A 19,464-nucleotide genomic window follows, 5' to 3' on the forward strand; every position below is an offset into this window, starting at 1 on the left:
TTTCCAGACTTCCTTGGGAAATTTTCTGGTCATCAATTTCCTTTTAAATAATCACTGTTTTGTAGATTGGTAGTAGGTAGAGTAGACACTGGCACATACTGATCAATATCAGCTTTTTTCACTCATCAGAATCCAGGCAAGTGTTGAAGTAAATTATTCTTTCCAATTTCTATTATTTTGTCAAAGTTCCCCTGATATTTGTAGTGAATCCCAGGAACTGAGTTTCTTCTAAGTCCCCATCCATCTGACTGGTTGAAATATATTGCTTTTGCACTTAAAAGAATCAGTCCACTCCTTGGAAGTGAAAACATTTGGTTCTTACCTCCTCCAGTACAACTCTCCCTTTCTTCTTGGAATTTCTCCTTTATGTTAAACCTGCAGGAAATAAAAACTAGAGAGTGAGATTGTTAAATGATGGTCAATAAGATGTCTTTGCTTCCTTCTCACTCTACCTGGTCACGCTTACAATACAGCTACAGGGACCCCCCCCCAAAAAAAAACCCAACAACAACAACATATGAATACTTGAAAAAGACACATATATAAAAACAAAAGGGTATGTCTATCTTTATCAGTTTGACCAAAACACTATGGTTTTGGTCTCAATTCTGGTCTGTTGATGTGTTTCTACTTCAATAGAATTTTAGAGTAGCAAGTTACTCAAGAGATTTTCTGGTTCACACTCCCTTTTTTCCATATGAGGAAACTGAGGCCCAGAGAGCTGAAACGACTACTTTCCTGTGTTCTAACAACTCTTTGGGTAGCTAGGGAGATCCCAGTGAATAGAATACTGGACTTGGAATCAGGAAGACTCATCTTCCTGAGTTCAAATGTGGCCTCAGACACCTACTAGCTGTGTGACCCTGGATGAGTCACTTAATTCTGTTTGCCTCTGTTACCCTTTCTGTAAAATGAGCTGGAGAAGGAAATGGCAAACCACTCCAGTATCTTTGCCAAGAAAACCACTGATTTGACCACACTCACATGGGTAATAATAATTAGGATGATAGTAATAACTAACATTTATATAGCACTTAGTATGTATCAGGCACTCTGCTAAGCACTTTACAATTATTATCTCTTTTGGGTAGTGAGTTGAGTGATAGAGCTGGGAGTCAAACCTTATTCTTATTATTTCAAGTTAGTTGCCCAGTACACTGATCCTTGTGGATATTTCTGCTTAGCCTAGAAATGCCAATCTAGTTAATATGTTTATCATTATCCTTATCAGTTTTAGTGGCAAGGGATTATCTAGTCCATTCTTCATCATCTTATGCATTAGGAAACTGAAATCAAGAGAGGCTGTGACTTTGCTAGAGTCACATAATTAATAGCAAAGATAGAACTTTCCTTTTTTGCCAGTCTAGTGTAGATTCCTTTACCTTTGAGATATGATGGTCTAGCTTCTCTAATCCTAGCTTTGACATTTATTGGCAGAATTACCCTAAGTCAATTCACCTCTTTAACACTCAGTTTCTCAGCTGAAAAACAGGGTTTATGATACTTGAATTCTCCTGTTTCAGTGAGATGCTATAATGAAAGCACTTTGTCTACCATAAATGTTATAGAAGAATAGATTCTCATAGTGGGTGATACTGCCTCTTGGGGGTTGCTGGACTGATCCAAAGGGGTGGTAGTAGCCTTGGGTACAGTTGGGAGAGTGTTGAATAAAAATAAGAGGTTGGTGGAAACATAAGGAAAGAAGAGAAGAAAATTTTGAAAAATTGTTCGTACATGTTTCATCTGTTGTATAACAGTTAAAGTCATAGTGATTACATTATTTTCCAAATAAACACGTAAAATGCAAGTTATGATGATTATAACAAGTTATGATTGGTTATAATATAACAGATCAGTGGTCAAGTCTGCTAACAAGTCTTAAGCAGGTGTTGGCAGGTGAGCATGTCACACGTTGTCGGGGAGTCTAGTATATGTTGGCAGGAACATGTGCATCTGATGACTTGTTTATAATATGATACAGTACGGTTGTATGATGCAATATTGTGTTATCAAAATTTCAATGCAGGAAAAAGCTCACAAATTTACAATAAATCATTAAATTTCAGATGCATCATTTCAAAAAATTATATTTTTTGAAATGATGCAGATTTTAAAAAATTGTTAAAGAGTTAAAGAGGGTAGATTTCCAGGGGGGCATTTTTTTTTTGAGTAATTTTTTTGAAAAGGAGTGGTAGGCTAAATAAGTTTGGGAACCTCTGTTATAGATAAATAGATAGATAGATAGATAGATAGATAGATAGATAGATAGATAGATAGATAGATAGATAGACAGATAGATATTTGGACATACCTATGTTTTCATCAGGATAGAGACTCCCAAGTGTGGAAAAATTCCCTCCATTGATGTAGATTTCCAACTAGACTATCAGTTAACCTTCCTAGTTAGTTGCCTGTAAGAGACTATTACTATTATTATAAAATGCTGCTTAGGATGACTAGTTCTTTTTTTTTTTCTTCTTACGACTTGAATCAGTATTTGAGAAATTAGTTTTATTGGAAAATTAATTGACCAGTGCTGTTGGCTACTAGAAGCAAAATATCAACATTTTAGACCTTAATTGTCTTAGACTTAAGGAGATATTTAGAAGATACTTTGTTCCAAACCATCAGAATAATGATTACTGATATTCTCTTATATTTACTTTAAAATTACACCTTGTGAAAATTAGCACCTTCTGAGAGAGATTAGGTGTACTGAGTATTTGTGACTGTCCAGTTTGAATTTAGGAGAAGAGGCCAAACGTTAGGTAAATTCCTAAATCTAGATGATTACTACAAGGAATGTATAGTTGTTTTAATTAATAAGTTGACTTGGAAATGGAGTGAAAAGGTATATTTTAGGAAGTGGGAAAAAAAAGGAATTGATTTTAACCTTAAAGGTTTCACACTGTTCTTAATTTATCAACAAAGGAAGAAAATATTTACTCACTGATATAGCATTTTAAGAGAAGTTTGAAAAAACAGCCTTTAGCATAGATGGGTTTGTGGGTATATGCAGTAGGGAAGGAATGCAATTATCTTTTTGTCTTAATAAAATTTAGCATAATTTGAGTGAAGATTATGTTGTGAGATAATGAGACATTTGATAGAATATGTATAATTTCAAATGTAGAGGCACAGGAAAAAAAAACTTAGACCTGGGGAAGGACCTCAGAAATCCTTTTTTTATAAATGAGGAAACTGAGGCTTGAAAAAGGAAAGAGACTTGTCCTGGGCCAACCTACTAGTTAATGGCTGAACCAGAACCGTGGCAAAAACCTAGAAAATGCTGATTTCCATTCCAGCTGTAAAGCTTTTCCTGACACTATGTAAAATCTAAAATGCTCAAAGATACTTAAGAAATAAGATTTACTGAATTTTTTGTTTTGGAGAATTGACTGATAATTATTTTTATTTCATTCTTAACTAAAGCTTTAAAATGGAGGGTTGGGTTATAGCACTCAATCCTACAGAAGCTTCCATATACAGCTACATAATAAATCCTTTTTTGTGATAATTGATATTTCAGTGCATGAGTTTCAGTATAGTAGTACAATCTAACCTGTCAAAATTTTCCTTTTTTAAGATATTAACCTAGAATCTTACCATTTCTCAGCAAGCTGGTTTTAAAGAATTCAGAGAAAATCATGGATGACATTCTCCTGAACAGAGAGAAAATCACTGGTTGCTAGAGGCAGTGAGTTTAATATAGTTTCATATTGTCGAGGTTTTAATAATGCAGTCTAAAGTATTTGTACATGAATTCATTAAGCCTGGATTAGTCTTATTATAATTACTCAAAAAGTAATTCAATTTAAGAGAAAACAGTTTTAAATGGATATAAAATACACTGTTAGCTAGTAAGCCATACTGTTCTCCTTTATCAGGTCCATAAAGTACCAGCAGATTCGAACATAACTTTCACAGTATACAGAATACAATCATAAAAAGTATTATTCCTAAATCTATTTTTTTATGTACTTTCAGTAGTTAAGAGCTTTATCCCTCTGTGCTAGAAATGAGATATACTACTGAATGAGTGTCATAAAACTGTTATAGACTTACTGACTTACGTCACTTTTGTGTCGCCTTCCCAAGGCAGTGTGGGGGGCTGAGAGCTTTGGGTATACAGCCTGAGATTGATGTCAACAACACGTGTGCTTCCAGATGAATTTTTTCCCTTCTGCAAATAAAAGACATTTACTGAGCACCAAGACCATAAAAGTAAACAAAATTATAGGGAAAATATTAGTCTTCATTTCTGACATGGTAGAAGGTGAAGGGAAATTGGGATCAGGGAAACAATTCTTCAAGCAGGCATCCTAAAAAAAAAATGAAAAAGAAAGGGAAGGAAAAGACAAATTATTTTCTGCAAATAAAGAACAGGGCCCGCTGACATCATGGGACTAAAAGTTGAGAAATCGTCCTCTTCCCTTCATGGTCTTTTAATACTATTACCAAGACTCACAATGTCTCTCTCTATTCAGTCAAAATTGTCTGAATGTGCCTGCAGGAAGCAGGGAAGGTTACAGATATTGACTGTGTGGCCACACGACTGAATAAGTTGTCTGACACTGTAGACAATGAAAACTAATCATATCCCAGATTCAGCACTGCTGAAAGCCAGCAGGAGCCCATCTCCTTTGGCTCCCAACCTGATAGACACAGTCCTAGGGTCATAAGATCTTAGAGACACAAGGGCTCTGTGGGATTGGCTATTTTGACTCCCTCAGTTTGCAGATGAAAAAACTGAAAGCCCAAGAAATTAAAGGACTTGTTTGAAGTAGGTAAGGAATAGCAGATTTGGAACCTTGAACCCAGATCCTCTGCCTTCTGAGGAGTGCTCCTTCTAGTATCCCATATGGCCTCTTACCCCCTCTCCCCTCCCCCTTTCCCCTTCCCCCTTTGTCACTTAACTGCAATGAACATCAATTCTCTCAAAATATCTGCAGTAATAATGACAGCATTCCTACCTTCTAGCATTGTTTTGAGGATCAAATGAAGTCTTGGATGAATGTACGGAAAAAATACATATAATATAGACATGTACACACATATTTGTGCCTCCGTATGTATGTATGCGTGCATGCATGCATGCATATATCGTATATGTATATGTGTGCATGTATATATAGATATTTATATTTATCCATATATGATTCATTTGATCCTCAAAACAATGCTGGAAGGTAGGAATGAAGATTAATATGTATATACATATCATTATTTATGTTTGTGTATGTATATATGTATGTATATGTATACATAGTTATATACACATACATACACACATACACATATATGTACATATGTGCTATATCCATCCATCTATCTATCTGTCTGTCTATCTATCTATCTATCTATCTATCTATCTATCTATCTCTCTACCTATCTCTCTATCTCTCTATCTATCTCTCTCTCTCTATCTGTCTATCTATCTGTCTATCTATATCTCTCTCTCTCTCTCTATCTATCTATCTATCTATCTCTATCTCTATCTATCTCTCTATCTATCTATCTATATCTATCTCTATCTCATCTCTCTCTCTCTATCTCTCTCTCTTTCTATCTCTCTCTCTCTCTATCTATCTATCTCTATCTCTCTATCTATCTCTATCTCTCTATCTCTCTATCTCTCTATCTATCTCTATCTATCTATCTATCTATCTATCTATCTATCTCTGTCTCTCTCTCTCTCTATCTATCTATCTATCTATCTATCTATCTATCTATCTATCTATCTCTGTCTCTCTCTCTATCTCTCTATCTCTCTCTCTCTATCTATCTATCTATCTATCTACCTACCTACCTACCTACCTACCTACCTATCTTGACAGACCACAAAGTGTTATACAGATGTCAGTTATTATTAACATTACTTTACATGAGGCTTGTAAATTGAACATCAAATTCAACGTGTGTATGTACGTGGAGTTTGCTAAGTGAGTCTAGGACAGAAATGGGATTAAAGAATCTTTTCATTTGTGATGAAAGTTAGCACAAGTTAAATTCTAATTGAGGGAATTTTATATATGCTGACTTCAATACAATCAAAAATAAATAAGTTTTTAAAAATCTTTTTATCTTACCTTATATTTTCAGAAAGTATTTTCTATATACTCTGTGCTATAGAAGGTGGATAGGATCGGTATAAATTATCCCTAGAAATCAGAGTCCAGTATAGCAACATCTTGTAGCACTAGCCCTCCAAACAAATGACTGTATATATGGTATGTTTTATGGGCATGCCCCAAAGCCCTGTGTGTTCCTAAATATTTCCTCTTTGGCCTGAACTAGTGCTTGAACTGCTTACCCCCTTAGTGTTGACTTTGGGTTGAGACATTTTCTTCAGAAGGCTGCTTGTTAAAGTGCAGGCTTAGTAGTATCAAATTCAAAAAGCAAGAGATCTCTGCAGTCGACATATTGACTTAGGAAACCATATATTAACATTGTCTATGTTGTATTTTTATTTATTTTGTTAAACGTTTCCCAACTACTTTTTCATCTGGTTCTGTGGTTTTTGGGAGTTTTGTTTGGATGTATGTATGTATGGAAAGCTAGTTTGGAAGGGAAAACATCAGCATAGGTAAATTCTCTTGGTTCGCTTTCATTACAGAGAGCAGGAGAGGGGGAAGCTGAGGAATTAAGATATAGGATAGATGGATAGAGATAGGGAAAAGTAATGAGAAAGAGTTGTAGCAGGTGTCCTGATAGAATGAGTGTTCATTAGACTGTGAGCTCCTTGAAAGCAGGGACTGCCTTTTGCCTTTTTTTTTTTAAATATTATGTCTCACTATTTTTTTTGGGGGGGGGGTGAGGCAATCAGGGTTAAGTGACTTGCCCAGGGTCACATAGCTAGTCAAGTGTCAAGTGTCTAAGGTCGGATTTGAACTCAGGTCCTCCTGACTCCACGTCTGGGGCTCTATCCACTGCACCACCTAGCTGCCTCTCCTTTTGCCTTTTTTTATATCCCCCAGTGCGTAGCACAGTGCTTACACCCTGACCAAGTGGGCATTGTCAGACATCAGGAGACATCAGCCAGCAAGTGCTCTTGAGGAAAAGGAGCATCAAAAAAGAGTGCCAGATTACATGCTTTGAGCAGTTCATAACACTGCTTTTTATTGCAGGTTCCCAGGGCCACAGGGAGTTAAGAATTTCTGATTTAAGCAGCCTAGCTGTGTGCTGTAGGCAAATGATTTGCCTGGGTCTCAGTTTCATCATTTCCATAATGACCTAGAAGATCTTTAAAGTCTCTGATAATTCTAACATTCTGTGACTTCCACTGTGAATCCCAGCAAGTCATTTGACCTCTGCTCTTTGGGATGGAGGATAATTAGCAGTTTCCTTGGACCTATTACTTATAAATGAGATAGTACTTAGGATGTTCTTTTGAAATTTTGTCATGAAATAGTTGTGGAATGGTGATGTTAGTGTTGTCATTGTGTTTGTTTGGTAGACTTTTCTCAGAATCAGTTTTAATCTCTTATGATCAGAGACGCCTGGTATTGAACTGGTACCATGCATGCTAGAATGAATGAGTCATTGAATTAAAAATGTATTTTATAGTGTTCTTTGATGATATTTATTATTCATGTTCTTATAGCACTCCAAAATTAACAACAACCAACGTTTATATATTGCTTACTATATGCCAGGTACTGTGCTAAGCACTTTTCAATTATTATCTTAATTGATCCTCACAACAACCTTGGGAGGTAGGTGTGGCTATTATCATCCCCATTTTACAGAGGAGGAAACTGAGGCAAACAAAAGTAAAGTGAGTTACCCAGCTTACTGTCTTTTAGATAGTTGTCTGGGGCATTGAAAGGTAAAATGACTTGCCAGGGTCACATGGCCAGTTTGTAACAGATGCAAGACTAGAACCCAGTTCTCTTGGACACCCAACCCAGTTCTCTATTCCCTGTATATCAAGGGCCGTGTTTTTACATTCATTCATTTTAAGATAACAAAATTCTAACAAAACTAAGGCTTGCAGATGTCTTGCCCAAAGTCTCATTGCTAGTAATTATGAGAACCACAATTTGAACCCAAGTCTTCTGACTCCAAGTTCAAAGTTCATTCATTACCCCATGCTTTGTCACAGGTCTCCTGGAACTGTGGTTGGCCATTGTGTTTATCAGAGTTCCAAGTCTTTACCTTTTTTTGTCTTTACAGTATTGTTGTTGTCCCATTGATAAGTGGTTCTCCTGGTTCTGCTTGCCTTCCTGTGTGTCAGTTCAGACAAATTTGTGTTTTATGCTTTTTATATCATTTGTTTCTCAATATCGTCTTGCTTCTTCATCCCTCAAAATTAGACTTTCCTTTATCACAAAGAATCAAAACATTTAATATTATTAAAACATATGATTATGTATACAACATTATGCTCTTACAGTCTCCCCCCTCTTTGCCAAGGTGAAAGGTATGTTTCATTATTTGCCCCCAGAATATCCAGGATTCAAATTCTTTTTAGAAGAAATCATTTCATCTACATTGTTGTAGTCATCATATAATTTTTTTTTGGATCTGATAATATCAGTGTGCATCAGTTCATATAAACTATCATATGTTTCTTTGAATTTTTCGTGTTCATTAATTCTTTTGCACAATAATATTCTGTTCCATAAAATATTCACCCATTCTTCAGTTGATAGTCCTCTACTTTGTTTCTAGTCCTTTGCAATGACAAAAAAAGCTGCTATGAATATTTTGGTACGTTCAAAATTTGTTACTGCCTTTGGTTTGTGAAACTCAGTGCACATGTATGTGTGTGTGTATGTATGTGTGTATTTGGAGAGGAGGAATCTGGGATGGGGACAGTGAGAGGTCAATACGAGATTTTTTTTTTTTTTGCTGTCTGCATAAGCATTGTACAAGGAAGCAGGAATCTTCATTGCAAATGTGATCACTGTCCATACTGCAGTCTCTTTCCCCAATAAGTCAAGACCTAGTAACATCTTACTGTAAGAGTACTTGAACTTGAAAGAGATTTTTCTTTCTGTAGCACAAACCACAGGAGAACTCACAAGACAGCTGCCTCCCCAGGTGAGACTTCTTAAATGGGAGTTAAGTGCATACATTTTCAAGAAACTAAACTCCCCTCATCTATAATTTAACCTTGGAAAAGAACTGAAATTGAGAGAGTAGAGTGATTACATTGTTTGAGAACTAGTAACTATACCTCCCCCAATCTTACTAATGCCATCGTATATTTTTTTGCTGTGTTTGGCATATTATAATACTACAATTAAGGGAGGGTTAATTATAGTATTGTAATCATATCAAGGTATTTACACATGGTAGTTATGGACTATGGTCTAAAATAGTAAAATTATTCCATTATAGATTGGATGGGCAAGAAGACTGAAATTCAGCCTTACCTCCTAGAGCAAAGCAATAGATGAATAAAGAAATCTCACTTAATCTGAGTATCACTACGCTACTTATTAACTCAGGAACAAGAGAAGGGGTTCACCGAGTGTCCTTAAATCATCTTTAATTGGAGTAAACAAACTAGTCATTTGAATGAGCAGCACTCAGGAAAGTTTTTAATCAGTGGCATTTAGGAATAAACCAACCTAATTGTCATGATTTATTATTAATAATAAGTAACCATATAGTCTGTGTGTGTGGCATCTGTCTCTAGAGAACTCAGTGCATTAGAATTTTAGGTTAAGGGAGCTCATGGTAGCTAGTGGGCAGAACTTTGGGTGCTGGTTTTAACTGGAGAAGAGCATGGTGTTAAGGTTAAGTACTAGGGTAAGCTTATCATTTCTTGTGGTCTACTTCCCAGGCCTGAATCACCAACGTTTGCAGGTTCTTTGTTAAGCATCTGCATTAGCAGGATGGATTTTCAAATCAACCAGTATTTGCTTATGTGTTCATTTTTCTAATTAGTGGTTTCTTACCTAATTCCTGTGAGAACAGAAAAGACTGGTATGAGTCTTATAATCATTAAGACTGATTAGGTTTTTTTTTGGGGGGGGAGAGAGGGCTTTTTCTTCTTAGGAGGAGTGAGGGAAATGTACAAGTGTTTCTATGACTGACATCCTCTGAGGTCCATAAACTCCTAGTATGAAAAAATATAGACAGATCACACAGAAAAAAATGCTTTCACTTTTTTTTTCTTTTTTCTTTTCTTGGTTTATTAACTGTTGAGGCCTGAGTTGGAATGGCTTCTTGAGTTTAGAAAAGTGACATTTTAAAGAGATCTCTTCATGGCCTCCTTCTAGCTTATCTTACCAGACTGACTTCAACATTAGTCCCCTCATGTTCTGTATGTTACAGGCAATCTGGCCTACCTGCACACTTCATGCCTTTGTACAGGCGTCCGTTTCCCACAGCCTCTTGGATTCCTTAGCTCCATTCAGGGAGCACCACCTTCTGCAAGTGTCACCACCTTCTACCTAAAACTTTCCCTGATGCCCACGTTGTCAGTGCTCACATCCTAGGGAAATGAATTTCTCTTTCATTTTGTATTATTAATAATAATAACAATAAATAATAATAAAATATTATTAATAATATTAATAATTAATGATGATGATAATAATGATAACTAACATTTATCTAGTGCTTACTATGTGCCAGGCATTGTGCTAAGGGCTTTATTTGATCCTTTGATCCTTTGAACAACCCCAGGAGTTAGGTGCTATTATTATTCCCATTTTACAGATGAGGAAACTGAGGCAAACAGGTTAAGTGACTTGCCCAGGGCCACACAGCTATGAAGTGTCTGAATCAGGTCTTCCTGACTATAGGCCTAGTACTCTATTCTCTGCACCATCCAGTTGCCCCTAAGCATTAACTTATTTGTGTATGTGTTGTCTTTCCTCAGTAAAATGTAAGTTCCTTAAGATAAAGGACTTTTTCATTTTTGTCTTTGTATTGCCAGTATATATAGTATGTGCTTAGTAAATCCCTATTGGATAAATAAATGAGTGAAAGCATCTTTGTATATAGAAAAGGGCTGAATGTTCATAGAGACAGTGTGGCGTAGTGAAAAGAGCCATTTCTTTGTGAGCCAGTCACATCTTCATCTGTGAAATGTAAATTGAGTCATGTAAATTAATTAAGGTAAGTCATGTGTAGAATGTTTGCATTATTTATACTGACAGTCATCTAAATTTTAAAAGTGTAAAAGATAGCTCAAGTTGAATTATTGTTCTGTGAGTAGATCTTTTCAGTTCCCAGACTGAGCAAGTTTTTTGGATATCAGAGATAGATTAATGGCACTGTTTTGTGGATATGCCAGTTCATGGCTAAAGAGAAAATATCCAGAAGAAAAAAAGAGGGAATAAGGTCCCAGTATCCCTGACTGAATATTTATATCTTTTTTTCCCACTGATACCTTCAAACTCTAAGGCAAATCCTTAGATTTCAAAGGGAGGTTTCCATAGGAAAAATAATAGAGAAAGATTGGGTGAATCTCTATGAAGAATTTTGGGAGGGAGTAGGCAGAGACTGATAGGCTGTGATCCACATTAGTGGAGGGAATACTTATGAGATAATAGATTCATTGGAATTTTGTTTTGGGGTCAAAAGGAGATAAAGATTCTGTGACTAATGAAAAGATCTATTTGACAGTTGAATAATTTACCTCATTTTGCTAACGTTAACATGTTTCATTGTGTTCTTCCAAATTTATTAAAAGATAATGCAAAATGTCAAAATTGGACTTTGTTCACAGGGAAATCTCCTCCCTCTCCAAACTTATAGTTTCATTAAGATCAAATAAATATTGTCTTTGGGCTCCGTCAACACTAACATGTTTTATGGTCTCTCTGGACCTCAATATTTTCTATAAAATGAGGTAGTTGGACTAAATCAGTGGTGTGAAACCAAATAGAAATGGTTCCCTATAGCCATGATATTGACTTTAAAATCCCACAAATTAACATTATTTCTGTTCAATTTTATTTTTATTTATTTTGTTAAACTCTTCCCAGTTATATTTTAATCTGGTTTAGGCTACATTTGACACCATTGAACTAGATGACTGCTAAAGTAATTTTCAAATCTCACATGGTATGTATTTTTTTCTGTGCTAATATTTGTTCCCTCCGTAATAGAAATTTACAACTTCAGGGGACCCATGGGGTCATATACTACTGTACGCCTGTGACCCATTAGAATCTGCTAGTCCCCCAACTGGAAGGAAGAGGAGAAAAATAATGAAAGAGGTGGGGAAAAGAAAGGATTAGGGTAGAGATAGAGTTTAAATCAGTGTTTTCCTTATAACCAATCCTTCTTCCTCCTGTCTTAGTAATTGTTATCAACCAAGGGAGAATAACATCTCTTAGTCACTATGTGCAAGCAGGATGTCATATATGCAGTATTTAATTGTTTTTGGTTAGAGAACGTACATGAAGAGAATTTTCCTCTGCCAGTGTTGGGACCCTTTGATGGCCTTTACTAAATAGGATCATAGATCTTTGTGTCATGATCTAGAACAGGTGTTTTTTTTTTTTTTAATCTTTGTGTCATGGGCATTTTTTGCAGTTTTGTAACCTACTTTTTGGTAACCCCTTTTCAGACTAATGTTTTTAAATGCATAAAATATGTAGGATGGCAAAGGAAATCAATTATACTGAAATGCAGTTATCAAAATATATCTAAAAATCCATAGACCTCTAGCCTAGAATATTTAGTCCAGCACCTCAGTTTTATAAATGAGGAAACTTGGACCCAGAGAGGTTTAGTAACTTGGCTGAGGTCACATAGATATTAGGTGGAATTTGAATTAGAACCCAGCTCTTGTGACTCTAGATGCAGCATTTTTTTCATTGAATTCAGGGCTCAATGTTTGAGGGCAAAATCAAGTAGGATAATGCCTACATTCTTATCATTTTTTTTTAAATGATGTCATTTGATTGGACCAAATAAACTTATTGGAAATAGGTAGAGGAGAGTCCACTGGAAAATAAGGGGAGAAGAGTAAGGAGAGAATAAACTTGAATATTTGAAAAATGGTAGCATGGAAGCTGGAGGGTTGGGTGTAAATGTTTATGGAAGCTCGGGGGCTGGTAAAGCCAGAGATAGCCATAGCTTGAAATGGAGGAAAAAAAAAATCTTTCTTGACTGTTGACAGAGAGTCTTCAATAGAGAATTTGGTACTGAGACACTGTGGGTTTATGCATGGATTATAATGTGAGAGGAATTAGGAGGGATATTTTGTTCATGAATATTAAATGCAGAACTTGAATCTTCAGTCTCACACACTATTTATACTCTTTATTTTGCTTTTGTTTGCTAATGATCTCTCTCTCTGTCTCTTTCTCTGTCTCTGTCTCTGTCTCTCTGTCTCTGTCTCTGTCTCTCCTCTCACCCTGCAGATGTTTTCCAGCAAGGTAAGTTCCTATTGGCATCTTTGCATAAGCTCTCACTGCTTATGTCATTGACTCTTGGCCCCAAGGAGGGGGCATGGAGGGTCTGCTTGTGCAGGAGGGAGCCTGGCTGACTTCTTTGTGGAGATGTAGAGGAGGGGAAGGAGGAGGCCAAAATGAACCATGGGGTTAAATTCAAGTGGGAAGAGGAGGAACTCAGCTGCTGCTCTTGGAGGCCTCCTCATGGATTCATGTATATCTTTGTGTCCATGCCTTTGGGAGAGAGAGACATTAATGAATGAACAAACAAATGAATGAATGAATGCCAAATCTAGTTCCCGTATTTCCAGGGCTAACATAGAAGATAGTATCAGGAAGAAACTGAAATAATGATGGTAACATTAAAGTCCTTCCCATTACTACTGCTAAGGGTTTGTGAACCTGATAAGTCATTGAAGAAACCGATGAAAGAGAATGTGTTTACTGACTTCCATGGAGCATCCCCAACGTGTTGGAATATATCTTTTGTGGAACATTTTTATTTGAAATGTGTGATAGTCCTAATTCTTGAGGCACATTGAAGTGCCTCAGTGTAATATATAAATTTATCAGGCGTTGCTCACAGGCCCTTCAGAGGAACACAAGATATTATTTATATTAGGGCTAGACTTTGTACTGATCCCATGGAAGAAGGTAGTTGCTGAGGTATATTTACGTGAGTGCATCTATAGCTTAGTTTTTTACCTGGCTCAAGGATGCCGACTGCTGACCTTAATATAATTTCAGTTTCCATCTAATAAGTAACTATATAATAGGCTGTAATGGGTGGAGATGAGAAAAGTAGACCAAAACAGGTTGCCTAAAAAAGTTGGTTGGCCATTAGCAACTGGTTCCACATTTATCTAGTTCCACATTAATATTTGTAGTCAGTGTGATTTTTGTTGCTGTTTGCAGTATTATTTTGCTAGTTTCCCACATACTAGTTGATAGGCATAATTTTTGTGGTATACTTCACATTTGTCAGAGTATTCAAGCTTGGAAATATGTTTTCTAGCATCTGACTGGCTGGATCGTTCTAGACTGCAGAGACAAATTTACACACACACACACACACACACACACACACACACACACACACGGGTAAACGTGTATGTACATATATATAGGTTTGTGTATGTGTGTGTATATATGCATGGGTAGATGTATAAGCCATTGATATATAAGCCAGATTGATATATATAAGCCAGATAAGCCATTGAAGCAGCCTTCTATAAGAAAGAGTGAATGAGAGGCAGCTAGGTGGTGCATTGGATAGAGCACCGGCCCTGGAGTCAGGAAGACCTGAGTTCAAATGTAACCTCAGACACTTGACACTTAGTAGCTGTGTGACCCTGGATAAGTCATTTAACCCTGATTGCCTTGGGGGGAAAAAAGAAGAAAGAATGAATGACTTCATGGAGCTTCCCTAGTGTGTCGGGATATATCTTTTGTAGAGTATGTGTACATGTGTGTGTGTATGGGTGTGTGTGTAGTGTAGTATACTTCAAAATTGTCAGGGTATTCAAGCTAGGAAATATGTTTTTTAGCATCTGATTAAATCATTCTAGACTACAGAGACAGGTTTGTTTATATATATGTATGTATATATCATAAACATGCATACATATATACACACATACACATGTATATGTGTGCTCCTCCTCATATATTCCACAAATAGATTCCAAATACTGCTATAGGGTTGAAATTTTTACAAACATTATTCCGTCTTAAACTTACAATGTGTTACCAAAGATTTCTTTGATATCTTCTATAGAAGTATAATTGTGGGTAACAATGACTATATTATTGTGTTTTTCTTTTAAGAGTCTAGAGTCATAGACCTATTTTATAAATAATTCATAAATCCCAACAAGCTGTAAGTAATAAATTCCATTTGGCAAGAGACTAAGAGATGAGCAGAATTGAGAAGGTGCCGCTACCGTTCTTTGTAATGAACGTGTTGCTGTCAAGCCGTGTTGTTCTTGCTAGCCTCTTTCACTGACAAATGGGATGTGTGTGTGTGTGTGTGTGTGTGTGTGTAGGGGGTCAGTGGGAAGCTTGAGATTGAAAGTAGTTTTTAAAAATAAATTATCGGTGAGCACCACCCAAAGTTCAATCACATTTCTCCTCCTGAAATGTGAAGCACTTGCATGTGGAAAGTCTTCCCCGATGCAAAGCATCGTGCCCGGTTTTTCCTGGAGAATGATTAGGAAAGTGTGCAACATCAAACAGGCCTGGTGCATACCATTTTTAAGCACAAAGGAGACATTTCACTTTTTGTTACAACCACTGTAAAAATGGCTTGCCATACTTCTCATGTCAAATGTGCCTTTTTTAATCACGTAGGCTGTTCTATGGATAGGATTTGCCCGTCAGTAGCAATGACATGTAGAAGAAAAGTTATAATCATCTGCAAATCCCTAGCTATCAGAGGCTTAAGAGTGTGTGCTAGTGGTGGGAGCTGCTAACCGCCCATTGGCACACATTATGATATGATAGCAGTTCCCTGATAAGAAGGTATTATTAGGATTACAAATGCAAAGAACAGAGCTCAACATTTTAAATAATTTACACTGTCGTGGCATTACGTGATCATTACATACAGACACATGAAATTATGCCGGGGACCTTGTCAGAGCCCCAGAAACAACCTCTGTTTCTGGTCACCCCCTTGTTAAAATAGCACTACCAAGAAGTGTCAGCCTATGACAGCAGCCAAGACAAAATGTTTTATTTCTAATGTTACAAGATCTAAAATGCCATCGAAGCACTGCACACCACCTAGTTAGATTGTTTCTTAGAAAAACCTTGTCCCTGAAATAGCAGAGATACTGGAAATACTAGAGCTCTGAATATTGTGGGAAATAAAAAGGAGAAAGTGCTGTCCAGTACTGTCTTCCTCATTGCTGTCCCCACCCCTGGTGGCCCAACTATAATGAGTAACTCTATCTGGGTATGCCATAAGGACTGCCTAGTTTATATACTGTTATACTGCATGCCTGGCTTTGTTTGTTGTGGCTGATGGAGCGAGTGGAAAGACGACGGAGGGGAGGGTTTGCAAATGTTTGCTCCTGGTGTTGAAGGTGGTCAGTTTGTACTTCATGTCTTTGCTTATATAGGAGTCTTTCTGTGATTAGGCAGCTGTGTGCTGTGGCAGACAGAAGAGGGAAAGTTGGGTTTCAGTTGACAACATCAGACATTCTCAGAGGAAACAAAAGTTATTTCCTCTGTATTGCATTATCTTTTATTTCACTACAAATCAATCTTGTTACAGTAGGTGACAGCACTGGGGTTGCTTCTGGGTATTTCTGTTTGTGTGTACGTGGGGTGTGTGTGTGTGTGTGTATGTATGTGTAGGTGTGTGTGTCCATGTAACTATTCTCAGCTTTTCCCACATGCTTTCAACCTTAAGTACCATTTTCCATAGTACCATGAGAAGAGATGTTTGCTAAAGAGGAGGTGGTAATTTCTGGATATTGGTACAATTAAGTACCAGAAGAACCAGACCTGTGGATTTTTCAAAAAGGGTATAAAAAAAATTCCTGGGATGCTGGGGATGTATTTTTTTATTTCATCTCTACATGCCCACAAAGCTCATGAGACACTGAAAGGCATGAGGTCCAGAAAACACCAGATGCAATTGACTGGCCCATTCGTATGGGCATTTAGAATCCAGATTTTCAGAGCACATTTGTACCAACTATTTGCTAATGATGGCATCATTGCCATCATCATAATCAGGCTTCATTTTAAATCACTGAAGTAGCTTTATAGTGCTTGTCCAAGCCTAGATTTGATTCTAGGAGACCCTAGAATTCAAACAGAAACAAACAAACAAACTAGTTGCCAGGACATTTGTGTGTGTGTGTATATGTGTTTGTTGGAGTAGGAGTAGTGGTAATGGTGCTGGTGGTAGTGGTAATAAGTAGTAGTAGTAGTAGTAGTAGTAGTAGTAGTAGTAGTAGTAGTAGTAGTAGTAGTTACTTAATCAATGTTTGTTGAATTGAATCGCATCTGTTTTTCATTTTAAAGTCTAGTTGGGAAACTTTACTTCTTACCTGCATGTAGCATAAGGGTTTCAGGCGTCATTGGACAAATTACCATTTAGGTCAGTTTTCCCATTTAAGCAAAGACAGTACAAAAACCAGGAGGAGTCCCTTCCTCACAACTGGTGTTTTGTATTCTAAAGAGAATGATTCTTTTGTCAGTGACGCTTGTCTAGCTTTTGCAGATGGGATGGGAAAGGGTCATGGTTGTGTTCAGTGCTGTAAGTCTGGGAGACCACTGAGCTGATCCTCTCTTTGGGTTATAACTCTAGACAGAGACACTTGTCTTTGATTCCCATCCTGCCTCAGATTAATTCTACTACTCAGAAGCGTAGCGGGAGGAGACTCTCTTTGAACTCTGTAGGAGCTGTCTCCTTAACTTAACACCTCCCTTTCCTGAAAATTGAAAAATCATCCTAATTAAATCGTTAAGATATTTGTATCTATATATAATGTGTGTTTTTAGACTGTTTCTCATCTCATTGCAACTAATTATCAAAGCATTCAGCTAGAAGTCAACATTATGGTCCCTACTTTGTATATAGAGCACTGTTGGTATTACATAATGCACAGTTTCTGATGTCCTGTAACTTAATTTAGTAGTAGAGTTTGACATGTACATAAATAAGTATATGAGAAAACAGGCAAAGTATACAGGGATACGAAGGGGCAGTTAGGTGGTGCAGTGGACCAAGCCTGGAGCCAGGAAGAGCTGAGTTCAGTGTGGCCTTAGACGCTTACTAGCTGTGTGACCCTAGGTGTGTCACTTAACTCCATTTGACTCAATTCCTCATCTTTAAAATGGGAACACATTAGAGAAGAAAATGGCAAACCACTCCAGTGTCTTTGGCAAGGAAACCCCATGGACTTTTATGGGATCATGTAGAGTCAGATACAATTGAACAATAACAGGCAAAGTACTTAAGAGATATGCAAATATATGCTTTTGATTGGGGGGGGCAGGGAATTAGCATTGACTGATACTCCAGGTAGGGCCTGACCAGGGCAAAGCATAGGGACACTATCATTTCTTTGTCCTGGAAACTGTGTCTTTCAATGTAGCCTAAAATTCCATTAGTTTTTCTGGCTGCTCCCTGACAATATTGAATTGTACCATGTTGACCGTCTACTATAGCCTCATGATTTTTTTTTAGGTGAATTATATTTTAGCCATGCCATCACCATCTTTCTTTCTTCTTGATTTACTATGAAAATACAGCTACTAGATTTGACATTTCATTCATTCATTCATTCACTCATTCGTTCATCTCTTTCCCCAAAGGTATAGACACAAAGATATATACACAGATCGAAGGAGAAGCCTCCAAGGGTGGCAGCTGAGTTTTCTCCTTCTATAAAGGAGGTAGTATTGAGTTGGTCTTTAAATATTACTAAGATTTCAGTTAGTGGAGAAATCGTTATAGTCATAGTGAACGATATGAAGAAAGGCAGGAAATCATGGGGTGGTAAGTGGTCTAATTTAGCTGGAGAGAAGAATTAATGGAATAGAATAACATAAAATAAGGCACAGATAGAATTATAGGATTTAGAGGTAGAAGGGCCCTTAGAGGTCGAATAATTCAATGCCCTTATTATACAAAGAGAAAATAAACGTGGAGAGACTGTGCAAAATGACTCCCCAGCTTCACACAGCCTGTAGCTTAGTACAATCAGATTTTGAATTCATATCCCCTGACTCCAAGTCTGGTATTCATTCCACCATATTGTGCTTGCCTTTCTGGACCAATCACTTTTAGCTTTCTGTGATAGGCAACGGGGAGTCATTAATTGGTTTTGAGCAGAAGAGTAATAGGACTCTTACTTTGCAAAAGAAAGATTTATCTGGAAGTGTTTAAGGGGTAGGTTAAGAGATTATTGTATAAGTCCAAGAGGATGGTAATGAGGGGTCTTGTGTTAGAGTCATGGCTGTGCGCACATGCGCGCGCGTGTGTGTGTGTGTGTGTGTGTGTGTGTGTGTATGAGAGAGAGAGAGAGAGAGAAAGAGAGAGAGAGAGAGAGAGAGAGAGAGAGAGAGAGAGAGAGAGAGAGAG

At 37.1% G+C, this 19,464-nt stretch overlaps 1 protein-coding gene across 4 annotated transcripts in view; it reads left to right on the top strand.

Moving 5' to 3' along the window:
* The window catches only part of GFRA1 (GDNF family receptor alpha 1), a 297,143-nt gene that overhangs the window by 60,547 nt on the left and 217,132 nt on the right, over positions 1-19,464 (top strand). For 3 of the 4 annotated variants that reach the window (XM_020988148.2, XM_020988145.2, XM_078151041.1), the window contains one exon: positions 13,335-13,349. The exons of the other annotated variant lie outside the window; for it this stretch is intronic. In XM_020988148.2, coding sequence (XP_020843807.1) covers positions 13,335-13,349 — 15 coding nt within the window. The remainder of the gene's footprint in view (positions 1-13,334; positions 13,350-19,464) is intronic. 4 annotated transcript variants of the gene reach the window in all.

This window comes from Phascolarctos cinereus, unplaced genomic scaffold, assembly GCF_003287225.1.
Source record: "Phascolarctos cinereus isolate Bilbo 61053 unplaced genomic scaffold, phaCin_HiC Scaffold_3;HRSCAF=262, whole genome shotgun sequence".
NCBI lineage: Eukaryota > Metazoa > Chordata > Mammalia > Diprotodontia > Phascolarctidae > Phascolarctos > Phascolarctos cinereus.